The sequence below is a fragment of the Hippopotamus amphibius genome, chromosome 13 (genome assembly GCF_030028045.1).
Source record: "Hippopotamus amphibius kiboko isolate mHipAmp2 chromosome 13, mHipAmp2.hap2, whole genome shotgun sequence".
Classification (NCBI taxonomy): domain Eukaryota; kingdom Metazoa; phylum Chordata; class Mammalia; order Artiodactyla; family Hippopotamidae; genus Hippopotamus; species Hippopotamus amphibius.
In genome coordinates, this window is record NC_080198.1 from 4,088,193 (window position 1) to 4,115,472 (window position 27,280).

Genomic DNA, 27,280 nt, shown 5'->3' on the forward strand with positions numbered 1-27,280 from the left:
CTGACACTGTAACATCTATATTCCTTCGAATTCTGGGTCAACTAGAAGATGCCTCTCTCCACAGCCTGTGCTGATAATTACTGACATAAGAGAAATTACAGTTTTATTCATTAGTCATAGTTAACCCAGACTCGCCAGACAGTCTTTTACACATCACTTATTAAAAGGAATAGGGGGACTTCCCTGGTGGCGCAGTGATTGGGAATCCACCTGCCAGTGCAGGGAACACAGGTTTGATCCCTGCTCCAGGAAGATCCCATATGCCACAGAGCAGCTACGCCCATGAGCCACAACTGTTGAGCCTGTGAGCCACAACTGTTGAGCCTGTGTGCTGCAACTACTGAAGCCCATGCACCTAGAGCCCGTGCTCTGCAACAAGAGAAACCACCACAATGAGAGCCCACGCACCACAATGAAGAGTAGCCCCTGGTTGCTACAACTAGAGAAAGCCCATACCAGCAACGAAGACCCAGTGCAGCCAATAAATTAATTAATTCTTATCTTTGTTTCAGTTGTCTTGTTTTTTTGTTTTTGTTTTTAAATATTTATTTATTTGGCTGCTCCGGGTCTTTAGTTGCTGCATGCAGGCTCTTAATTGCAGCATGTGGCATCTAGTTCCCTGACCAAGGATTGAACCTGGGCCCCCTGCATTGGGAGCGCAGAGTCTTAACTGCTGGACCACCAGGGAAGTCCCTGTTTCTTATTGTAAACCATCTTTAAAATTTTTTTTAAGAAGCAGGTTGGATAAAATTAAGACTGGTAATAAAGTCCTTGTAAGGTACATGTTGATTCCAAAAAACCAAATTTCTGCACATTTCAGTAAGTTTAACATAGCTGTGGCTGGTTAGCTTAGTTATTTAGCTCTTTGATGGATTATGATTCTAAAACTTCAGTGGGTTTTAAATTTCCCCGTTTGCTTTACTTTGACTGCCTTCTGTAACTCAAGTCTCTCTTCTTCTCTCAGCTGCATTCCTCCTTTTTAATCTTGTAGCTCTTTGTGTTTATCTGTATCAGACTGTATATAGTAATAGTCTGTTTATTTGCCTGTTCTGCCATTAAACTGTAAGCTCCTTGAGGCCAAGGATTTTGCTTTGCTCCTGGCATAGTGCCTGTCGTATTGTAGATGCCCAGTAACTATTTTAACCAGCAAATGTTTCATGGTGATATACAGTACCCTGAACCTTGAGCAAGTTCTCTGAAGCTGCTTGATGGTGGATGGCAAAGGGACAGAATGATTTAATGTGATTATATCTCTGAATATGGAACTCAAAATTCCAGGATAAGAATACTGGTATATAAATCAGGGATCAGTGAACTATGGCTGGCCTACTGCCTGTTTATGTAACAAAAGCTTTATTGGAACAGAGTTATACCTTTTGCCTGAGGGGCTGCTTTCATGCCTATTCCTGTATGTATTGGCTATGGCTTCTTTTCCACAGCATTGGGCAGGCAGAGGTGGGTAGTTGGGATAGAGACTATATGGCTCACAAAAACAAAGCTTGAAATATTTACTATCTTAGCCTTTCATAGAACTTGTTTTTCAACCCTACCTATATATGAGTGAAGGGAATAGTACATTATCTAGAGATAGCCATCTCTAAAATGAGATAATGCCAGGGATGGTTGTGAGGAGTAAATAAATATGTGAGTAGCACCTACCATAGTGTCTAGCTCATATTAAGTTCTAAATATAATTTATTCAATATTATTAAATAATCAAGTTAAGTTTAATAGCATTTTAATAACTTCTCAGTGTTTGGTTGAGCACTCAAAACACTCAGAATGTCAGCTATGCTGTTTAACCAAACATTTAAAAATAATTTTAGGTATTTAGAAACTCCAGGTATTTTCTGTCAGAAAAAAAAGTGAAGGGGGGTGGGGAGTAGCAATAACAACAGCAACAAAATAGCTATCTGGCTGGTCGCTGTGCAGAGCTCATGTGATCAAGCAATGTAATTAAGCCCCTGAATGAATGAGTTGATGGGGTTGGGGTAGTGGCATAAAAATACTTCTCCATAGAAATACTGGGTTTGTATTAAAATGATAACTAAATAAATATTCCACATTCTTTGGCTAAAAATATAAAATGTTTTGGTTCAGGTTAATTTAGGAACTCAGGGCTCCCTTAAATGAAAGGTATCTTACAACCTTCACCTGCTCTCGAGTGCAGTTCCTTTGAACCTACAAAAACAAAAAACAAATCCAAACTCTTTTTTCTCTCTTAGGCTGTGGAAACTCCTTCCCCACTCCCCCGCCACACCCCAAAAAACCCTCATTCTCTTGAAGACTTTAATGTACTTTCTTTGATAAACTACCAGACTTCTACCAACAGCAGTGTGAGGAATGTAGAGGACACAGAAGTAGAACGAGTGAACAAAATAGGCAGATGAGGAGGCTCTGTGGCATAGTGGTTAAGAAGAGAGAGTGTGAAATCAATCTCTTGAGTCAAAATTTTGGTGCTTTTCACTTAGTAAATGTGTGATTTGGGGAAATTCTTTAGTATTAGTATCCTTAAATCTTAGTTTCCTTGTCTGTAAAATGGGGCTAATAACAGAACTTTCTTCACTAGGTGGTTGTTAGAATTGCATGAGGTAATCCATGTAAAATAAAGGCCCAGGCATGTAGGAAACCTAACTGTTACCTACTGTGATGGTGGGAACGAAAAAGGGAAATTTGCTCTCTCCCTCCTTCCCTCCCTCCCTCCTTCCCTTCCATACAACTTACTCAAAGTATTATGAGAATTAAATTGCCAGAATAATGTGTTTTCTCTGCTTTTCACTTAGTTTTTGAGTTCTACATGATATTTTAAAAACTGAAAAGTTAGGGAGAAAACTGCAAACCCAGTACTTTTTGAGGGCAAGTTCAAGAGTCTCACATAATTCTACCAGTAATCTTGCCTGTTTTCATCAGTTCTTGGAGTCTCTCTTCTTTACTCAAGGAATTAAGTGGAAAGTAGGAGGCACAGGGTTATTATCTCTAAAATCTTCAAGATAGGCTAGGACTAACCTTAGAGGGTAAGAAATGATGATATCTGCTGGAAATATAGTGATTTAAGAACAAATCTCAAAAATGGTCATACGTTAGACAAGTGTAAGAATTAAAATAGTGATTATACTGGTTGATGTCTCAAGTCACTTGAAGCTAGAGGCAGTTATGGAAGAATAATGGGGCAAGCGTTGAGATACCTAGTATTTTGGGGAAGCAAATTTGTTTTTAATATTTTGTTTTTTTGAAATCACTTTAAACATGCAAACCTCCCATGTTCAATAGCCAAGAGGTGGAAGCAAACCAAGTGTCCATTTGTGGATGAATGGGTAAACAAAGCGGAGTCGGTGCACACAAGGGAATATTTTTCTGCCTTAAAAAGGAGGGAAATTCTGAAGCATGTGACAACATGGATGAACCTTGAGGACTTTCTGCTCCGTGAAATAGCCAGTCACAATAAGGCAAATACTGTATGATTCCAATTAGTCCCTACAGCAGTCAAAATTATAGAGACAGAAAGTAGAATGGTGGTTGCCAAGGGCTGGGGGAAGGGGGAATAGAGTGGTGTTTAATGGATACAGAGTTTCCGCTTTGCAAAATGAAAAAGTTCTGGAGATCTATTACACAACAATGTGAATGTACTTAACACTGCTGAACTATACACTTAGAAAAGGTTAATGTGGTAAATTTTGTGTTAGGAGTTTTTACCACAGTTTTCAAAATCTGAAAAAAAAAACCCCCACAAACTTTGTTCATTTGGGAGGACACAAAATGAAATCATTTGGAAACTAATAGATGAACTCGGCTAACCTAAAACAAAACAAACAAAAACACAATGGAATAAACTGTAAAACTACTCTTTTTTTAGTGACATTTAAAAGAGGCTTACTAAAATCAGCAAAAATATCTAATTTTTAGCCATGACTTTATGGTAAAGGTACTAGGAAACCATTGTAGGTTTTTAAAGGAGGGGAAATTATGAAAATTATGTTTGAAGACGTTTACTAGCAGCCAGAAGGATTAGAGAGAGAGAGTTCATAGGAGAGAGAGCACCCTGAGCTGGAGTGGTCTAGAGAAGCTTCATTGAGGAGGGTCATTTGCAATGGTTTTTAAAAGATGAGTAGGATTTAGATGGAGAGAAGGAGATTATATGGGTGGTTGGTGAGGAGTGACAGAGCGATACAGATAAGCGAGGTACAGCTAAGTAAGGGAGTGTTTAAATGCCAGAATAAAGGGTTTAAATTTGATTTGGTAGGCCTGAGAGAGTCAAAATAATCATCATAATTAACATTTACAGAATACTGTCATGTCCATTATCCTATGTGAGCCTCAGAATCATGTGAGGAAAGCACCCCCACTTTACAGATAAGGAACCTGAAGTTCCCAGATGTTCCGTGACTTGCTGATCATCACATAGCCAGGCCTAGGCACCAGATTATATTATGCTCATATAGGTTTTTGAGCAATAGGATGAAGTGTGCTCAAGAAAGTTCATTTTTAGTGGCTATATGTAGGGTGGATTGCAGGAAGAGAGTGACTGGAAGAAGGAAGACCAGTTAGGAAGCTGTTACAGTTGTCTAGGTAGATCTAAAGTAGTGACTTTAGACAAAGAAAGAAAATATTAGATTTGACTATTTAACATAATCACAGATATTGTACAATTTAAGGGGCCTTCAAAGTCTTCTGATACAAATTCCTAACCTCAGGCTGTGTATACTCCTGTTAATTTTATTTTATATATGTGACAACTGATGGGTAGAGGTTAAGTGAATTGCTTAAAGCACCAATGTCTTCATCCTTGTGTTTATCGTAACTTCTAATATCTGTGCTTCCTCTTCTTATTTGTTAAGGCCTTGCTAACCTGAGAGGATCCTTCCCATTGTAAGACACCAGCAAAAAGTGCCCTACTAGCCTACCACTTCTATATCTAGACATAAGTATTATTCATTTTTCTATCCCAGGTACCTAACAGAGCCTGTCCTGTAGTTAGCAGTGTTTTTTGTGTGAATGAATGAAAGAATAAGCTGACATCAGGGGATATAAAAAAGCATTAACTTCTACTATTGTAGATCAAATAATATTCCATTGCATGGATGTACCACTGTTTGATTATCTGTTTTCCCATTGAAGGGCCTCTTGGTTGCTTCCAGTATTCAATAATTATAAAGCTGTTATAAACATTCACATACAGCTTTTCCAGGTTACTTGGGTAAATATCTAGGAGCCTGACTGCTAGGTCTCATTGTAAATCTATGTTTAAGTTTAGAAGACGGTGTCACAATTTTTTAGAAAGTGAATGTACTATATTGCATTCCCACCAGCAATGAAGGAGAGTTCCTGTTGCTTCACATCCTTGTCAGCATTTGTTATTATCAGTTATCTGGGTTTTAACTATTCTAATATGTGTATAGCGGTATCTGGTGGTTTTAATTTGTTTTAAATTGCATTTTCAATAATGATGTTGATCATCTTTTCGTATGTTTATTTGACATCCATATTTCCACTATGGTGAAGTTTTTTTTCGCATCTTTTGCCCATTTTTTAATTGGGTGGTTTTCTCAGTATGGAGTTTTGAGTTCCTTACATATTCTGGATAAGGTCCTTTATCAGAAATGTGATTTACAAATGTTTTCTCCCAAGCAAATATTATGGCTTGTCTTTTCATTCTCTTAGCAATTTTTTTGCAAAACAGAAGTTTTTAATTTTGAAGTGTAACATCAGTTTTTCCTTTAATAGATTGTGTTCTTGGTGCTGCATATAAAAGCTTCTTACCAACACTAAGGTCATGTAGATTTTTCCATATATATAAATTTTTTTTTTGGCTGCTCCGCGCGGCATGTAGAATGATAGTTCCCCCAACAGGAATCGAACCCGCACCCCCTGAATTGAAAGCGTGGAGTCTTAATCGCTGGATGGCCAGGGAAGTCTCTTCCTATATATTTTTAGGAAGTTTTATAATAATACATTTAGTATTTAGGCCTGTGAGCCAGTTTGAGTTAACTTTTGTATAAGGTAGAAAGTATGTATCAAGGAAAGAATATGAAAAAGAATATATACATGTATAACTGAATCACTTTGCTATACAGCAGAAATTAACAAACATTGTAAATCAGCTATACCGCAATAAAATTTTTTTCTAAAGTTTGTATCAAGGTTCTTAAAAAATTTTTTTCCAGCACCATTTGTTTAAAAGGCCATCCTTTCTCTGTTGACTTACCTTTGCACCTTTGTAAAAATTTTGTTGACTATGTTTGTGAGGTTCTATTTTAGGCTCCTGTTATATTCCAGTGATCTACGTGTCTATCCTTTTACTAATACCATACTATCTTCATTATTGTAGTAAGTCTTAAAGTCAGGCAATGTGAATCCTCAATTCTAGCTCCTTGTCTTTTCAGAATTTTAGAATAAGCTTGATGATATCTACAAAAAGCTATTTGGGACTTTGGTTGGGATTGTGTTGATCAAACTGGGGAGGATTGAAATCTTAACAATATTAAATTTTCCAATACATACCATGGTATATCTCTCCATTTACTTAACTCTTCTTTGGTTTCTTTATCAGCGTTTCACAGTTTTCCACATACAGATTGTACACATATTTTGTTAGATTTATACCTAAGTACTTCTGGGTTTTTTTGGTGTTACTGTGAATGGTATTATTTTAAAAATTTGAGCAGAAAGTTGCTCTTTGCTAGTACAAATGAATACAGTTGACTTATGTGCATTGGCCTTCTATCCTGTGACCTTGCTAAACTGACTTTTTTTTAGTTCAAAGAGGTTTTTTTTGTTTGTGTGTTGGTTTGGAGTTTTTTGTTTTGGGCAGATTATTTGGGGTTTTCTGTTTTTGGCAGATTCTTTGGGGTTTTCTAAGTAGGCAGCCATGTTGAATAAGAGTTGTGAGAAAAAACATGCTTGCTTTTTTCCATATCTTAGGGGAAAGTGTCATTCTCTCACCATTAAGTATGATGTCACCTATAGGTTTTTCATAGATAACCCTTATTTAGTTTAAGGAAGTTCCTTTCTATTCTTAGTTTGCTGAGAGGTTTATCATTAATAGATGTTGAATTTTAATGAAGGCTTTTTCTGTATCTATTCATAAGACATCTGGGTTTTTTTATTTAGCCTATGGGTGTGGTGAATTACATTGGTTGATTTTTTTAATATGTTGAACTGGCCTAGCATTCCTGGAATGAATCCCACTTGGTGGTAGTGTAGTAATTACCTTTTTTATATATTGCTAGATTTAATTTCCTAAGAGCTTTTTGCATCTGTGTATTGCTTTTTAAAAGTAAAAACTTACCTCAGATTATATCATTTTGATAGTGATTATGAAAAACATCTGCCCTAGAAAACATGATTTGTTACTGCCTTCCTAAAATTCACTCTTTTCCACATTTCATAATTTGAAAGATTAGCTATATGTATAGTTAGGACTTCAGATAAAAATCTGAATCATTTAGAAAACTGTACATTTTTAGATAATCATTTACTATAAAATGTGAGACTGTCTCTTCTTTTAAGAAATACTATTTGGCTGCTTACTCGTAGTGTGTTTTAGGTTCCTTTTTCTTTTAAACTGATTTTTTTTTCATTTGGGTATTTGGAGCTTATTGTTTTAATGGTTAAATTAGCTTCATTAATATATCTTTTGAGTATTCAATGATGATTTCCAAATGGCTGAAGAACTGGGATATATTCAATTCAGAATGGAAGCTTTGAAGAATGACTCCCCAAGAAGAACATAGTTCTCGTGTTAATTCTGGTTATGAATACCTGTTTTTGTTTTTTAAATCCTCTGCGTAGATGTATATAATGAATCACCAGCCATTCTGTGCCAGTGACTATGGGGATGTTAATGAGGGGTTGACAACCCAAAACCAGGAATGAAGGGGAGAAATAGGATCACATAGCTCAGAGAATGATAGAAAGCATTCCTGTTGATATGATCATTTTTCTTTGCAGAATGATACCTAGAGAACTGGCATGGTTTTACTTGCTGACAGCTGGGTAATAGAGAATTGCTATATTGGGGGGTCAGGATTCACATTGTTCTTTTATAGTGTAAACATTTACTTCTGTTTAAACTTGCACAAATTTTAAAATTATGCATAAATTTAAAAATATCTTCTAACCCCTCCATGCGTGCAAAAGCAATTAGTTTCCAGGAACACAGGGTACTAAGATCTTACCCTCCTAAGGGTCAATAGAAGATAGGTAACCTGAAGTATTATAGAGAATTTAGTTGAATGTTGAAGATGAAAAAGATATTACAATGTTTTGGATTTTTTTTTCTACTTCTTATGTACAATTTAAATATTTAGATCTATTTCCATAGATAGCTACTAAAAAAAGTGGATTCTCTGGTTAAAAGCGTATAAATATTTTTAAAGATTTTGAGATATGTGAAATGTTCTCCTTGTACCCAGGAGAAAATAATCCTTAATTGGTCAGTGATGACATATTCAAGAAACTATGCCTGTTACAGTTCAGTGAAACTGTCACTTGAAACAGGAAGTATATTTTCTAAAAATGTTCATCATAGTGTGGTACTTGTGTCCTGCTGAAGAAGTAACTTTGACAGGGAGGAGGTTAACCATTTAGGTCTGCTGCAAGATTCAAAGCAGGCATCCAGTAGATACCCAGAATATTTGAGTCATAGAATCATCACACTGGAAAGCTGAGATGGATCCTTGCAGGATTCAGTCTGTCCCCACATTTGGATTTGTGTATGTGTGTGTTTTTGGAACATTCATTTGCCTCATAAAGTATTTGTTCTTTGGATGCAGAAAAACATCACATAATTCGTGCATTTTAAATATTTTAAATATTCCTTTCTCCCTATTATCCTGTTACTCCAAAATAAAACTTTTATAATGATACTTAAAACTTAGCCTTTGCAAACTAAATTCAGGATTAATCTAAATTCCCTATGAGCTGAGATCATGAACACCAGATTAGCTTACTTGTCATATTAAAACACCTGTATGTTTTTTTTCCTCTGAAACAATGAAGATATCTTGGATTTTGTTTTTCTTTTAAGAGATCAAAACAAGACTAAACACCTTGCACCTATCTTAAGCTTCCCAGAACCCCAAATCTCTTTTCCGTTCTACTTCCTCTATTCATAATTGGCTAGAAGGATTTTATGTTTAATACCTATACTGCAAGTTATAGTTATTTATTCTCATCTTATTAATACCATTAACTATAAGTATGGACTAGCTCTTCTTTGGAGGTTTTAAATATAGCATCAGAGCTTAAATTATTTATATTTGGTATTTGAGAACACCCTCCCAGAGACCTTTTATTCTTGAACAGTTTTGCCAGAGTTGGGAGATTTGCTTCATTTTTACACAGATTCCTTCCTGGTGTATTTTGAACAAGTAGGGTAACTGTTTTTTTTAGGGTAACTTTCAATAAGTATTTCTCTAAACCTTAGTTTCCTTGTTGGCAAGAAGCTCATTGGGTTGTTATAGAAATGCAAATTATGTAGGCATGCAAAGCACCTAGTACAGATCTTGGTATACATAGTAGGTATTCAGTAAATGGTAGTTGTTACAATGATTTATAAAACATTATATGAAATTGTATCAAAAGTTAATTTACTTCCTGGTTGGCACTTCTGTTTTTTATAACAGATCTCATCCATTTACCTGTGTGTAGGAGGCAAGAACTGAATGACAGGATACCAGAGAAGTGGCATGATGACATGGCCATTTTTTTCAGTACAGGTTTGAGACAAATCAGGCTTTGGGTTTGCCACAGAGCACTCGGTCTCTTTAGATAGTATGCTCAGAATTTCTTTAGGTATATCTAACATGACCTGCAGTGCCAAATAAGGCCATCTTTGCATAAGGATTCAAAATAATACAATTCTAAATCTCATCCTATGTGAGAATGGTTTAAAGTTCTTTTTTTTTTTCCTCCACATTCTCATCCCAGATATTTCCAAAGACTTTCCAGGATAGTATTCAGTCTGCAGGGTTCTTTCTTAGTTATTATAAGAGAAAAAAGTGTGCCAACCACTGGAGGGGTTGGGTGGGGATGCAGGGGTGATATTGCAGTGTCTCAGAACTCAAAAGATGTGTATGGGGAAGGGGGAGGTGGTCTTTGTAGCTGGACAGCCACATAAGGGGTGTGGAAGAGTGCATCCCTGGTGGGGTGATGTAGCCTAGTGCAGTCTGTCAGAGCCCAAGTGGAATGAGAAGGGCATTCACACCAGGGAGGAGGTGGCTACAGAGATATGAAAATTGGTTACATACAGGGAATTGATAAAATAAGTAAATATGTTAAGAATAATGTAGATCAGGCATCTCACTATCAGAGAAAGGAATTCCAGATTTGGAAAGGAAGAAAAGTACAGTGAACCTTGTGGTATTAGATTGGAATATTGTCGTTGGTTCTTTTTTTCTTCTTCTTCTTCTCTCGGCTGTACTGCGTAGCTCGTGGGATCTCAGTTCCCTGACCAGAGATTGAACCTGGGCCACAGCAGTGAAAGCCTGGAATCCTAATCACTAGGCAACCTGGGAACTCCCTCAAATTTTTTTAATTTAAAAATAATGAAATAAAAGCTATGAATATAGCTTAAAATGTAGCTTAAAAACAGAGCTATTTCAGTTTATAAATGAGACCAAACATTATTTATATACCTCTTAAAAGTAATTGCCAAAATTTGTTAAGCTTTGGAAAGGATCATGTGATTTATAAGTCAATCCTAAAAGCTTAAGGAAAAACTTTGGTTTCTAAATTTGCAACATATATGAATTGAATTTTATAAAGTCTAAAATAAAATCTTCTAAATAGTCCTGTTACACACAAAAACTTCTTAAGCGTGTAATAGAAGTTTTCAAAGAGAGGACAAGGAGACCATCAGAACATAGGTGGTTTACCTGATAACATTGGATTATAGTTTGGACCCTGAGCTCCCTGGTATCCAAAGCAAAAAGTTACATATGGGGATTTTAATCTTGGGTCTGTGAATTTCTTAGCATTATAGGTAAATCTGTATGTGTCCACATGTTTTTCTGGAGGAAGAATGCATAGTTTTCATCAAATTCTCAGAAGGGTATGTGATCCAAAAAAGATTGAACTGTCATATTACATTTTTAAAAAGAGGGTGGGTAACTGAGGAGCCTGTATAAATTCATTTTTAAGAATCCTTTTGCACTCTGCATTAATGGAGCATGTGTTCAGGGTTAAATTTATGTTTTAGATTAGGCTTCAAATATATGGGGGATTAACATTTTATTGAATGCCTTTTACGTGCTTAGAAGAAAAAGCTCTCATATTAATACATTTCGTTCTCACAGCATTTATACAAAGTAAATATTATTCCTGTTTTACTGGTGAGGAAACTGAGATTCAAAAAGCTTGCCCAAGGTTACAAAACAAAGCAAGAAAGTGAGTAGGTGTTCTTTCTGCTCCTCCATACCATTATCTCCAACTGAGTACCCATGAGGTACTGGGCGTTGCACAGATGCTGGAGCCACAGTATTGAACACAACAGACCCTCCTTGCCCCTGTCTCCCTCTCTCTCAAAAAGAAAGTGAGAGGAATAAGTATGTAGAATAATAGAACTGGTGTGACTTCATCTAATTTTAAAACTATTGAGAATGTAAATATTTCAGATATTGCCTATATTGGTCCATTTTTTCTTTTAAGAATGCTGGAAATGCTTTATTGAATTTCCTTAGCCTTCCAATATCCTTATGGAAAAAATATCTATCATACAAATGCACAAGCAGGGTTGAGTGTAACTATGATTGTCTCCTTATCATCGAGCTTATTAGCGGAATCACTTTAGGACCAGGTTTTCTAACACTTGATATTACACAGTAGTAATATTTACAGTAGTAGAAGATTTATTCATTAAATCTTCTCTACGAGTCTTAATTTCTTTTCCTCCCTTTCAGGGATTCAAAAAACAGACAAAAAGAAAAGATGTTCAGCCATGTCTCTCTCTTTGGGTAGCGAAAACATGGCTTTATGCTCCTGAAATGGAGAAAGAGAGACCAATACCCTTAGGATCCAGAATGTCTGGCAACGCTGCCCTAGAGGCTGTGCACCGTAACTGTAGACATACAAGGTTTCCCATCAGGGCATTTACTCTGAAGGGGGAGGATTCTTGTAGCAACAACTAGGCTTAGAGAAATGTGAAACTGCTCTTGGAAGAGGGCAAACTACAGAGTGAAACACTCGGCTTTAGCACTGTGGCTGAGAAGCTGTTGGTGTTACTCTGATTATGAGCCCACAAGAGAAAGTGTGGAGTTGGTGCAGGACATGACAACAAAATGTTTTATAATCTCATCATACAAGCCAAAGAGAAGAGTGAGTTTCAAGAAATGTGAATGCCTGTTTAAAACTATTGGGAATTTTTTTTTCTGTTTTTTTGTTTGTTTGTACTCCTGAATAGAAGAATTTTCCTACTAGATTAGTGTCTCCAGCGCTAATAGCTGGTATCTTGAAATCTAGTTTAATTTGATTTAGCACATGACAGTGAAATGCATGTTTTCTAAGAAATTTTATTCTCTTCATATTGTATGATAATGGAGAAGTCTTGAAGATTCTTGCTATGTTCTAAATGATTACCAAAAATTATCATACAAGTTTAAAGCACAGATAAGCTTTATAGGCTGGAAAAACCTAAGTTCATATCCCTTCTTCTTTACCTATCAGTTCTATTACCTTGAGCAAGTTCCTTATCCTCCAGCTTCACCTCTGAGTTGAGAAGTGGTAATAACTTCCACGTAGGGCTATTATGAGATTATATTGAATATGTGTAAAACTCTCAATATAATAATATGCTAAGATTACATAATATACTATTTTTATTTTTTTAAGAAAGTGGTGAAGATAAATGGGTTGTCTCAAGAATACTTGATTTTCTAAAAACTTCTACAACAAACCAGCCTCATTTCCACCTTCTACCTCTTTCCCTGAAGTTGCTACAAGAGCTCTCTCACCTTTAGATACCTACTTGGTACCAGTGTTAAAGTTACAAGGTGAAATTAAGATTTGAATATCTTATCAGCAATGTAAGCATTCATTTTGCATCTAATTTGGTACGTGGAATACAATGTTAGTCACATTTACTCTAGAGATTTGGATAATTTCAGAGAAACTCTTTTAAAGTCATACTCTTTGGTGTCATTAGAATTAAAGAGGCTTTTTACTTGAACAGTTTCATTAGATGCTGTTATGACTGTAATTGTTTTTTTTAAACAAATGAAACTTGGAAGTTGAAACCTACCAAAATGTAAGAAAAGCTTTGATTTGAATTTTATGAAACAGTGAAGGTATTTTTTAAAACCTGAATTTTAAATAAGTTAATAAAATAGGTTAATAAATAGGAACCAGGTTGTGAGTTTTAAGTTTTTCTTAGCATTTAGAAACCGAACTCAAAAATGCCTCTCTCACCCTCCATTATCTTTGTTTTTGAAGCCATAATCCAGATTTTTTTCTTTATCAGGGCAGTGCATTTTGCAGACCATTTAGCTTATCTGTCAGTTTTTATACACTGAGTGAAACATGCATACAATTTATTTCCTTAGTCTACACCATATAGTAAAAAAGTAAGTATAACTAAGTGCCTATCACAATATCTGGCTCAGAGTAGGTATTTTATTATTCATTCGTGAAATGCTATGGGAGTTGGGAAAAGGATTGCCACAAAAGGAACTCAGAGAAAGCTTCATGGGAGCATTGGCATTTGGGCCTTTAAGATCATGGTGATCTTGAATATGGAGAGAGCTGACATTCCAGAGTGAGAGAGGTTCAGGGGCCAAGGCCCAATGGTGATGGATACCATTGGAAAGTTATATGTTGTTTACAAACCATCCAGTTCTTTTGAGCTGCTATCACAATGTGAATCTGAAGACACTGGAACAAAAATGAAGCTAGCAAGGTAGCTACCTTCCTTTAGGATAGATAGAATAAAATGAAGCATCTCCCTTGGGATTTGGTTTGTCATTTGAAGTAGGCCAGTCTATGAGAACATCGAAGATAGATTGAATAGCAAAGGTAATAAGCAAGTGGCTTGCCTTCTCTGAGCCTTAATTTCTTCATCTTTGAAAATGAAGCCAATGAATAAGTAGAGTACAGGGTATTTTAAGTATTAAATGAAGTAATGTATATGAAGAGCCTCGTACTTAGAAAGTCACTATTCTTTTGGTGATTATTGATAATAGTAGTTGTAATGAAAATGTAATATGTTGTTTGGGATGAAAAGACATTTCATTATCCGAAAGAATCGATGGTACAGTACAGCATAACAACTTCATGAATATTTCTAATTCTGATGTCAATCACACATACGTCACAGTGCCATTAGTGTAATGTAAGTACAACTTTGTTTTTCTTATTTCATGGTAAAATTTTTTACTCCGAATGCTTTGTATAACATGTAGAGGAGTAGCTGCATATTCTGAAGAATCACCATGATAGATACCGTGTAGTACAGATGCCACTTTTCTACACAAGTCTTTTATAGGAATGTTTAATTCTTTTTTTATCCCTTATCCCAACCTCCCTAGAATTCTTAACTGCTCATTAAGCTCAAATTTGTGCAAACTACAAGAAAATCTTTCTAAGAGAGTTGATTCAGCCAAGAATTTTTAACATAAGAACTTCAGAGATGAGGAAACTGGGGTTAAGTGAGATTTGTCTACACAGGTTATTGATGCCAAAACTGGGATTCAGTCTGTGTTTTCTTCTCTCCTAGACTAGGACTCTTTCTTTGGTATGTATCATTCTGTCTGTAATCAAGTACATCTATGCAGTAAGCCTGTACTGATCTTAAGAGTTGGGATAGCTGAGGAGAGCACAAGTCCCATTAGAAATATTTGATCAAGGAGTGATTTTTAAGTTTTAACAGCTTTTTAAAAAATATATAATCACATGCTATACAATTCACACATTGAAGTTGTGCAATTCCATGACTTTTACCTTATTCAGAGTTTTGCAACCATCACCACGGTTAATTTTAGAACATTTTTATTACCCACAAAAGAAACCCCATACATCTTAGCCATCATTGCCCAATCTTCCCATTCACCCCAGCGCTGAGCAACCACTCATCTAGTTTCTGTCTCTGTAGATGTGCATGTTCTGGACATTTTATGTAAATCAAATCATTAAATATATGGTCCTTTGTGACTAGTGTCTTTTAATTTAGTAGCATACTGTTTTCAAGATTATACCGTGTGTTGTACATCAGTATTTCCTTATTATTGCCAAATATTCAATTATATGGCTATATCACATTTTATGTATTCAGGCATCAGTTGATGGACATTTGAGTTCCTACTTTTTTGATATTATGAATAATGCTGTTGTGAATATCTGTGTACACGTTTTTGTGTGGACATTTGTCTTTATTTCTTTTGTGCAAGTACCTAGGAGTGGAATTGTTGAGTCATACAGTAACTCTCTGTTTAATCGTTTGAGGAACTGCCAGACTGTTTACCAAAGGGACTGTACCATTTTACATTCCCACCAGCAGTCTATGAAGGTTCCATTTTCTCTACATTCTCATCAGTTCTAGTTATCTGTCTTTTTAATTACAGCCATCCTAGTTAGGTGTGAAGTGGTATCTCATTGTGGTTTTGATTTGCATTTCCCTAATGGCTAATGATGTTGAGCATCATTTCATGTGCATATTGGCTATTTGTCAGTCTTCTTTTGAGCAATGTCTGTTCAGGTCTTTTGCCCATTTCTACATTGGGTTTTCTCTCTAATATTTAGTTGTAGTGGTTCTTTATATATTCTATGTACAAGCCCCTTATAAGGCTTATGAGTTGCAAAAATTGTTCCCCATTCTGTGGGTTGTCTCTTCACTTTCTTAATGGTGTCCTTTGAAGTTTGGTTATGTCTATTTTATCTATTTTTTTCTTTTGTGGCTTATGCTTTTGGTGTCGTATCTAAGAAACCATTGACTAAATCCAAGGTAATGAAGATTTACACCCATGTTTTCTTCTAAGAGTTTCATAGTTTTAGGTCTTACATTTAGGTCTTTGATTCATTTTGAGTTAATTTTTGTATATTGTGTAAGAGTCCAACTATATTCTTTTGCATGTTGATAACCATTTGTCCCAGTATCATTTGTTGAAAAGACTGTTGGGTTGTCTTGGCAAAGGAAATGATTCTTAAGCATTACTTCAAAAGGAGAGATGTAAATGGCAGAAATGAAAGAATTCTGATTTGGCTTCTAGGTAAATTATGTGAAGAGTGTGAGGTCAAAATATTTAGACCAGTGAGTCCTTTCCCCATGGCAGACAGTGGGAAACCATAAGTGATAGATGAGACATCTGCTGAGGAGGAATTGGAGAGCAAAGTCGTAGTGTTATTTACAAGTCTATGAAGAAACGACCTCATGGTCTCTAGAGACTGTCATATAGAGTGAAGTGAGTCAGAAAGAGAAAAACAAATGTCATATATTAACACATATATGCAGAATATAGAAAAATGGTACAAATCAACCAGTTTGCAAGGCAGAAATAGAGACACAGATGTAGAGAACAAACGCATGGACACCAAGTGGGGAAAGCAGGGGGGGTTGGGGTGGGTTGAATTGGGAGATTGGGATTGCCATATATACATTACTAACAAGAAAAATAAAATCAAATTGTACACTTTAAATATATGCAGTTTATTGTATGTCAATTGTATCTCAATAAAAGTTCTTAAAGAAAAACAAACAAAAGAAACGACCTGATGGTCTCAACTTCTTTTGTTGAGATAAGTCATGGAATCTTCCATTATTAGGATGAAAGTATAGAGAAACTTTGAGGGAAGTGTAACTATGCAAAATCTACTGTAAACTTATAAGATAAAGAAAGCCAATATAGAAAAAATAAATGACAGAGAACACGAGAAATACAATTTATAATTTTATTTCCTCCAAACAAATGTAGAAGCACAGCTATAGAGGCAAATAACTGAATGGTAAAATAGTGGAAAGAATGTTAGTGAAGAGTCAGAATTACTTGGTTCTAGTCCTAACCTACGCTAGTTATGTAACCTTGAATACGTCAACTTTCAGTAGTAGCTGATATTTACTGAGGCCTTACCATATTCAGGACCTTGTCAAGCCTTAACTTCCTTTTTTGTAAAACAGAGATTATATCAAATAATTACTTTGAAAACTTCTGTAAAGAGCCATGTACATAGATTATTCTTGACGTTTGGTTTTATTCACTGTAGTAGTAGTAGCATCTGATAGTATATGTGTCAGTGCTCAAAACAGTTCTGAAAAGTGTGCTATATCCTTATTTTGATGAAGAAACTGATGTTCAGTGATTATAAAAGTTGCACAGTCAGTAATCAGTAGAGTCGTGATTCTAATCCAGTTCTGCATGATTTCTTTCTTTTTTATTTATGTATGTATGTATGTATGTATTTATTTATTTATTTATTATTTTTTTGGGTGCATGATTTCTTTATACCACCTTGACTTTGGCTTGAAAGATAGTAGTTCTTGGTGGGTGGATGAGGGAGAAGAAATTGGGTAGCACCAATGAGATTTAATTTATTATACATGAACGCTTAAGATGTAATTCCAAAGAGGTGATTAGTCCCAAGATTGGTGATCTCAGTGGTGATGTGGAAGAGTACCATGTGTTAATAAGGTCAAAGGTATATTCCATTTGATTAACTTGTAAATCCCAGAAGAGCTAAATGTTATGAAGCACAGTCATATAATAGTTTATCCACATGTCTGCTGGAATCTTGGACATTTTTCTTCAGGAGACAGAGGGATGACAACGCCAGTGAGGTAATGAAGTCTGAATGGAAAAGAGAGGTGAGTACAAGAGGCCAAGATAGTACTACAGCTTATGAAGATGGGTAGACTTTGCTTTGAACCATGAGGATCTCACATCTTAGAATTCTCATATTCATACAATTTGAAGATGCTTCTCATCCCACAAGTAAAGTGCCTATGATTAATTAACAAATATGGAACTAAGCAAATCTTGAGCGCTTCCTAGCTCTAATTTCTCAGCTCTTTTCACACTTCTTATCCTTCCCATGGTTGAGTTGAGAAATATTATTTGGAAATATAAGACTAATAGACCAGAAAAAGAGTACAAGAAGAGACTGGAAAAGAGTACAAAAAAAGAGCAGAACAGTTTTTATTCATTGATTTATCCTGTGCCATTATCTTCTTGACAAGTACAAAGTTCAAGCTTTAGTTGTTATCCTGCTGCTGCTGCTACTAAATTAACAAGCAGTAGACATGCTTCTCTTTGCAGTTTAGCTGTTGGAGATGTCAGCAGCTGGCACAGGGGGAGCAGAGAACTTTGAACTCTAATTCTGATTTGTACACTTTCAGTTTCTGCATAGAAATCCATGGTGATTGGTATCTATGAGAATAGATCTGTGATGGAAATATGAATAGGAAAGGTAACTAATATACATTGGGCCCATGCTTTATGTGAGGCAGTCTGAAGCACTTGAAGTAAGAGTACGGAGGCCTAAGCTATTTTCATTTATAATGCTGTGCTTCTTAGAAGTGGCAGAACTGGGATTCAGAAGAAAACTTAAGAGACATTTGAGAGAAAGCTGATGCTGTGTGCTGATTTTGCATGTGCATGTTCATCTATTCTATCACACTGAGAGACTCCCTTGGTAGTCACACCTAACCCCACCATTAATCCATAATCCGTAATTCATTCTTTTCACCATAGTTTTGTCTTTTTGAGAATGATAAAAGGATTGGGTCACTTTTGGTCTAGAATAAAACTTTCATAATGCAGGTGAGACCACAAAATGTAAAGGATTAGATACATTGTCCTATGTTTTCTCTGGGCAGAAATTCCATCTCCTGGCTTCTTTTTCTATTTAGGACCTTTTTTGGTGTTCTTCTTATTTCAGTGAAGAATTCCTAACAGTACAGTTGGTGACATAAAAAGAAACAGTAATGTGCATTAGGTTTGTAGCAACCTTTGCCTTTTGAGTATATGTGAGAAATGAGGTTTTTTAACTGTATCTTCAGTTCCAGCCTGTATCTGTTACCAAAAATATTTTTTCTGAATAGTCTCCCTTCTTCCTTGTAAAGTTACAGAGGAGTTTTGGGGCTCCTCAGCTAGGTCACAGTGTCCAAAAGACTATGCCTCATCTTAGAATAGAATCAGTATATTATTTGTGATGCAAAACAAATTAACCAATAGTTCTTCAGATTTCCCACTTCCTGTTTATTTCTTCCAGACGCAAAATAGGTTTGAGGAAAAAAGTTTTTTTCTGATGCTTTGAGCTGCCTGTGTTTGGGATTCAGAGTATTTTGGGTGCTTATTGCTTAACCAGGCTGAAGATTATCTCATGTGACAGCACAGATCTCTTGTTTGGGAATTGCCATTACATTCTAGAACAGCCACTCTGTACAGCAGCCAACATGCCCTGGATCCTCTTGCTTCATATTACAGTGATACTGCTTTGTCAGGGTAGAATTGAGCCTCACAGGGCTGGAGTCAGTCTCTGCTGACCTCATGCCACAGTACAGCATGTTCAAATCTGGGAGAAACCCGAGGGTTATTCGGCATATTCCTCTTCCTTCTCCCTGACAAGCATGGAACCCTCACTCTCCTCGGAAACCGTATGTTGTATATGTGTGTGTATCTGTCTTTTTTTTAAAATCTCTTCCTTAATCTTATAATTCTATAGCTTTAAGTGGGGGCTGGTTGAATAGACAGACACAAGAAATGCTTTGAGCTGCTGAAACTTAGCATTTTTCAGCAGTAGGTCTCAGCCACGGGCATTTGCTATTTTTCTATTTTTGGACTGACGTGTGTGAGGTTGCAATAACTGAGAAGCATATTATGTGTTTCCTAGTTGTTCATTTTACCCATAGGTGTTTAGGCAAAAACTCACAGAGTGTTCTTTGGCTCTATGGGCATGCTCAGATCATACTGGAGTGTCCCCGTTCTGCCGTATGATGAGCTGCTTCAGTGTAGAGTGTCATCCTCACTCTCTCAGGCTAAATAGTCATCCAAAAGTAAGTGTTTTCTTCAGTGAACAAAAGAGTTTCGTTTGCCTCTGGCAGCTTGGAAATTTGAAGATGCCAGACATGCATAACAAATAAGAATTTGGGTTAAAGCCACTTGAAATATTTCTCACATTAAAAAAAAACAACGGTTCTTATTACTCAGGTACTTGTTTTCAGTGTATTTTTCCCAAAGACTTGGCAATTTTCTGAATTATAAAGCAGTGTGCACATATCTTGGTGCTAAGTTCATGTGTCCAGATCAGCAGGGCGAGTCTCTGAGATACAACTAGATAGGAAGGAGACCCAGCTTTATGCAGCACAACCACCATTTTCACACTTGATCCACAGTCACACGTGCAAAACCTGGCCTATAGCTTGATTTTACCATGATTTTTGTGTGTTGGCTTTACAAGGGATAATAGATATTTTCTAAGAGATAAGTGCTAAAGCAAAGCAGATTCTTTATAGTTTTACCTGATTCTGAAGCTAATGTGTATTAATATTGTTTGGTGTGAGCGATTGGATTTAAGATCCAAACAGATTTTTCACTCTGAAGTTTGATATTAAATTACTTTCTTATTCCTTATGGTTGATCATTTTTAAATGCCAGCTTTATTAACAGATTGTACCTCTGCTTTGTACCCTTTTTTTCTGTTGTTTGTTCTGTATCTTGGATTTTAAAACCTTGGCACATCTCTGTTTGTTCTGAGGTTATAAAAGGTCAGTTTTACTTATCTATGTTTTATTAAGAGTGGAGCCCAGGTTGAATGGGGTGGTCAAAAGGAAAGAATTCATAGGCGGGCCATAAAAGGATAGGGGGTGGAGACTGGTAGTAAAACAGAAGTTAACTCCTTTTTCACCATTATTGACAGTCCAAAAAGAGGAGGGAAACATAAAACAATCTAAATATTTTAATCGATTATATTTTTCCACTTATTGCATTAACCTGAGAGTAGAGAAAGCTTGCCAAAAGTGTATACTTAGTACCCGAGTGAATGATTTTAGATTAAACTGTTTCCTTGCTTCCCTACCCATGTCTCTCTTACTTACCCAAACTATTCACCAAATCTGGTGAACTAAAATACTCTCATTGAAACAGTGATTAAAATGTCCAGAAATGAGATACTTGCTCCAGTTTCTGAAATTCTAAATATGGCTATCTGGATACATCAAACTGCTATAGATAGAGGTTTATATATATATCCTCCTTGCATGAGGTTGCAACACACTTTGTAAAAATTGCAGAATAAACAATTTGAAGGAAGAAAACTCTAGAGGGGAAAATATATCTGACTCTAGGAAATAAACAGAGTTTCAGGAAGTAGGATATTGTAGAACACATTGTGTATATATATATATTGAACTTATATTTTAAATACATAAAATAATATTCCCAGATGTTGACAAGCTTTAAAGGTGAATAATTTCCTTTCTCCTTTCTTAATAACCCTGCAACACCATAGATCTGTATAAATTGCCTTGGTTGTCTGTATAAATGCCCAGAATCTATATAGTGACAGTTTAGAACATAGCATGTGTAATCATTTGGTTCTGTATAGATGCTATCTATATCATTTAAACAAATGTTATTTACATTGGGCTGTCACTTTATTAAATGGTGAACTTTTGAAAAATAAAACAAAACTCCCCTCCCATCTAAACCCTCAAACTGCTGCTTAACCTAAATCTCACCTTCCATAGGGTGTGGAGGGCCACATAAAAGTCAAATTCCATAGCTCCAATGCACAGTTCTGCCCACGTTATTTTGTAGTTGTGTAATTTCTTTTTAATTGAGTTTCATTAAAAAGAAATAGCTAGAATAGTGATTTGAACGATGGATGAGAAGTGCACAGCACGGCAACAGAAGGAGACTGTTTTATGTTGCAGTGTTTCCCTACTCCCAGTGCTGAAAATGCCTTCCTTCTCCTTATGAGAATGTTTTATACCCCTTAAGACTGTTAAGAGGGAAAACAGGTCGAGAACTCTGACTTAATGCTTAAAAACATTTGTCATTATTGTAATTCATGCCAGAAATTATTAAATGCCAGAAGTCCAGTATATCCTATCTGAAACAGAGGGTGGAACAGACCAATCATTGGTTCACTGAACAAACAATTATTGAGAGTCTGCTGTATATCAGAGTTTGGGAGGTGGGATGGGTTCTCTGCCCTCATGCAGCTTACATTGTAGTTGGGGAGGATGACAACAAGTAATAAGCCTAACAAGTAAACTAGGAGTATGTTAGAGAGGTATGGGCTATAACAATAATAAAGCTGGGAAAGGGAGATTGGAAGTGGTGGGGACAGGCTGCCATTTTTAATAGCTAGTAAGTGTAAGCCTCATTAAAGAAGACATTTAAGGAAGGTCTTGAAAGAGGCAAGCAGGTTAGCCATACAGCTGTCTGAGGAATGAGCATTCCCAACAGAGGGTACAGGCAGAACAAAGGCAAGAGTGTTCCTGATGTATACAAGGAATAGGAAAGAGGTTGGTGTAACTAGAGTAAGAATAGGGGAGTGAAGAATGGGAGGAATTGGGGTGTCAGAGATGTAATCGAGTGTCTCAGCTATCTATTGCTGTTGTAACAAACCACCCCCAGATTTAGTGACTTTAAACAACTATTTTATTTGCTCACAATTCTGTGAGTCAGCTATTTAGGCGGAGCTCAGTTAGGTGTTCTTGTGCTGGTCTTGCCTGGGGCTCACTATAGTTGTTGGGTGGCTCAAGACATGTTTGGCAGTTGGTACAGCTGAGCTTCTCTCCTTGTGGTACAAGGATTTTAGCCTGAACAGCTATAAGCATGGAGTTGTCATTGACTGAGATGTAAAGCCTGCTGGAGGGCTCAGTATATCAAGAGAAGCAAGCCCCAAGGCACACTTTTCAAGTCTCTGCTTGTGTGTCATTTGGTAATGCTTCACTGAGCCAAAACAAGTCCACTGCCAAGCCTTGTATCATGGGATGGAGAAATAGATTCCATTTCTTGATGGGGGGAATGGGAAAGTCAAATTGTAAAGGGAAGGGCATACTAGATTGGATGAATTTGTTCTGTTAATCTGCCACATAGAAGGCCAGATGAGGCATGCCCATGAAGGCCATTTTTAAGGACTAGTTTTCTCTTTGAATGTAAAGGGAACACATAGAAAAATTTAAGTTGGCAAGTGACATGATTTGACTTAGGTTTTTAAAGGATCATTCTGGCTGTAGTATTGAGAATAGATTATATGGCAACAAGGGAGACCAGTAAAGAGGCCATTGTAGTAATCCAGACAAGATATAATCACAGCTCAGACTAAAGAAGTAGAAGTGAAGATAATGAGAAGTGGTTAGATTTTTGATTTTGAATATAGAGCCAACAGGATTTTCTGATGGATTGGCTGTAAGAAATTGATGACTACAAGGATTTTAGCTTGAACAGCTGGGAGAATGGATTAGTTATTAATTGAGATTAAAAGTCTGCTGGTGGGGCAAGTTTTGTGGGAGAGGAAGAGTTCAGCTTGAAATGTCTATTAGATATCCAGGTGGGAATGTCGAATAGACAGTTGGCTATATGAAACTGGAATTTAGGAGAGGTTGAGGCTGAAAATATAATTTAAGGTATCACAATTAGATGATATTTAAAGTCATGAGACTAGGTGAAGTCATCGAGAAGATGAGTGTAAAGAAGAGGAAAATGGACTGAGCCCTGAACACTCCAGTTTGAGAAGTGGAAGAGGAGCCCATGAGGGAGGAGGGGAATGAAGAGAGTATGTATACTGGAAGCCAACTATAGAAACTCTTCATGGGAGGGGAGAAACATCAGCTGTGTCAAATGCCACAAGTAAGAGGAGGACTAAGAACTCATCTTTGGATTTTGTATTTTGGAGATGATTGGTCACCTTGACAAAAACTTTTAGGTAGAATGATGAGATAAAGCCAGTTGAATGGCTTTGAGAATGGGTAGAGGAATTTGAAGACAGTGAGTTTTAGACTATTTTTATGAGTTTTACTGTAATAAGTAGCAGAGGAGTGAGGAGTAACTGGTAGAAGAAATGGGGTCAAAAAGAAATTTCTCTAAGGTGGGAAATGGAAAAAAATCATGCTGATAGGAAGTCTTCAGTAGAGAGAAGAGAAAAATGATGTTCCTTTCATTTATGATATTTAATAAACTCCAGTGGCACTTGCATGTGCAGGCACTATTCAAAGCACTTTACGAATATGAACTCATTTAATATAAGAATGACACACTGACTGGCCACTCAGTATAAAGTACTGTCGTGGGTGCTGTAAGGAGTTCAAGGGTGGGTAGGACACAAGCTCTGACTTAAGGACTTGTGGTCTCTGTTGGAAAATATAAAAACTTGCCAAAAAACAAAAACAAAAACCTGAAAATAGGAAGATAATATATAACAAAAAGAATACAGTTTAGAAGGTCAGAGAAGGGAGATTATTTTCAGCTGGAGAATAAGGAATGTCACTAATTTGGTTCCTATTAGATAACCACAGGCCTTTAAAGGTAGGCTCATTTGGACTTAAATCCATATGCATTTCACCTTGAGCATGGACAGGAGATTGTGTGTGTGTGTGTGTGTTATAAGGTGGAATGGGGACAGGGTTGGAGCTGGGAAGGAAAACGTTTTTCTCTTAAATAAATAGTGTAAAAGCAAAAACAACTTTGGAGGTGCTCCTTTCTAAATCACCATAATTGGGACTTCCCTGGTGGCACAGTGGTTAAGGATCTGCTTGCCAATGCAGGGGACATGGATTGGATCCCTGGTCTGGGAAGATCCCACATGCTTGGAGCAACTAAGCCCATGCACCACAACTGCTGAGCCCTCGTGCTGCAGTTACTGAAGCCTGTGTGCCTAGAGCCCGTTCTCCACAACAAGAGAAACCACCGCACTAAGAAAGCCCTCATACCACAACGGAGAGTAGCCCCTGCTCGCCACAACTAGAGAAAGCCCACGCGCGTCAATGAAGATCCAACGCAGCCAAAAGTAACTCAGTCAATTAAAAATAAATAAAAAGGGCCCCATTACTATGAAATATATATTAAAAATAATAAATAAATCACCATAATTGTCATCTTCGTGTTTATAGTCCTAACCTCCATATGTAAGGGGTGGGGTGAGCATTGATGGTGAGGGAGGGGGGTGTGTGTGTGCATGCGCGTGCATGCTCGTGTGTGAACTGCATGTGCATCTTAAAGTGCCTAAAGTACAGGGATTCCTCTACCAGTTAGATATATTTAGGAGCCTGTCTTTGATTTTTAAATAGTTTGGGGAACAATTCAGAATTCTTTTCCCAGACAAATAAAATGAGAAAAGTTGAGATATATAAGCCCAGGAAATATGATTAGAATATGTCCTTTAATTATTATCTGCTCTTAATGAAAAGTGTAGTGGTTGTTTGAAGTCTGAGGATAAGTAGAAAATTCAAACTGTTTACAGTTGGTACTTGGGTGGAAGTCAGTATTCTTTGTTCAGTAGAACCTTGTGAGGAAAAGTTTACACAGAGTCATTTCTAGGGAGTGGAGAAGCCTAATTCAAGTTGGCTTTTTTTTTTTTAAGTGGTTCCTCATACATATTGTCTATTTGAAAAATCTAGGCACATTTTAAGTGTACCTTGATTGCAAGTTCAGGAAAGAGATTCTTATGAGGGTCCCAAAGAGCTCACAGAAAAGAAATATGCATGGTCAAATTAAATATCAAACAATGGTCCAGTTTACCCATAATTAAAAGAATGCAATTGATAATTAAAATGAGATCTTATATTCACTTATCAGATTAATTAAAATACAAAAGTTTGATACCTAGAGCTGACACAGTCGTTTACCTACATTGTGGGTAGTATTGTAAATTGCTTTCATCTTTCTAGAGGGCAACTTGTTAATCTCTATCAAAGTATAAAACATATGCACTCTCTGATATACAGCTAGGAATTTATATTATCAGTTTACCCACAGAAGTTCACCTGTATATTTATATATAGAGAGAGAGGGAGAGTTGGTAATTTTAAAATGAGAAGAATATGTTTTGATGCCCAGTTAAAGTTCAACAATATTAAGTATCTTTGACATCCCCTGCTGCACCAAAGTGAAGCCTTCTTCCTTATTAGGGAGTTGGATCCCATATCATCCTATTTTACAGTTATCCAGTGGGTTCACAGGAACTTTTTAAAGTTTCCTAGGGTTAAAGGCTTTTCATTTATTCTGTTAATGGCCATCACTGGAGATGAGGTGTTCAGAAAGATCTAATATTCCAAGATAATTCTCACAAAAGAGCTATTAGGAACAGAATGGGCTACAGTAGGAAGCTGATAATTAGAAAACAAATCTTTAAGAAATAAAGACTACATGGATTAGTATGTAAATGAAATGGGGGGAGTGAGTAGTCTAGAGGAAGTTTACCATAATTCTGCATCTTCAGATAATTCTTTATATATATATAGGGTTATAGTTGATTGATATAATATTATGTAAGTTTCAGGTGTATAACAGTGATTTTCAATTTTTAACAGTTATACTTCATTTATAGTTATTATAAAATATGACATATTCCCTGTGCTGTACAAAATATACTTGTGGCTTATTTATTTTATACATAGTAGCTTGTATCTCTTATTCCCCTCTCCCCATGGTGCCCCTTCCCACTTCCCCCTCCCCTCTGCTTAACTGGTAACCACTAATTGTGCTCTCTATTGAGATAATTCTTTTGATTTCTAAAAGCTCTATTTTCATTTTGAAGAATAGAACTGCCAAGCATGTCACAAATTGGCAAGAGCAGCAGAGGAAGATGGAACTTTTATTACATGCATCACTACATTTACATTGCTCATACATACATTTTATCATACATGTTTGATCAAATATAGGTTATTATATAAAACAATTTAGTTTTTGTCTGTTTATCTTATGTTTCCCCAGTACAAGCTCTGGTAAATTGCTTGCATCGTTTGACTCACTGTTACTCTCCACTGAGTTAATTATATAAAAATTACCTCTGAGTTTTGGAGCTGGGTAGGGAGATACAGTAAAGCCAAGTGCAGGACATCCAGATGGCAGTTATTCATGCCTCAAGCAATGAGCAATATCTAAAGACTATATTCAACTCATTAGTTCTTTGGGGGCGTGAAAGCAGGATTAGAGTAAGGCAGAAATCTTGCTGGTTCTCACTGACCAGGTGATTGCAGTTTTGATGATCAGAGTGAACATTTTCACCTCAGAGGCGAGAGTTCTAGACTGTAGTGCGACTGCAGCCTCTGAAAATGAGAATACTATCAGCCAGAGGCTGAGGCTCAAGCGACCTGATTTATGGTCCAAGCCCCACCAAAGCTAAATAGGAA

At 36.5% G+C, this 27,280-nt stretch overlaps 1 protein-coding gene across 7 annotated transcripts in view; it reads left to right on the forward strand.

Moving 5' to 3' along the window:
• The window catches only part of TMCC1 (transmembrane and coiled-coil domain family 1), a 221,740-nt gene that overhangs the window by 126,191 nt on the left and 68,269 nt on the right, over nucleotides 1-27,280 (forward strand). The window contains exon 1 of one of the 7 annotated variants that reach the window (XM_057704392.1): nucleotides 19,424-19,573. The exons of 5 other annotated variants lie outside the window; for them this stretch is intronic. In XM_057704392.1, the coding sequence (XP_057560375.1) occupies nucleotides 19,547-19,573 (27 nt within the window). In that variant the 5' untranslated portion in view covers nucleotides 19,424-19,546. Of the gene's footprint in view, nucleotides 1-19,423; nucleotides 19,589-27,280 lie in introns of those variants that run through there. One more of the 7 variants, XM_057704390.1, reaches the window with a different exon arrangement.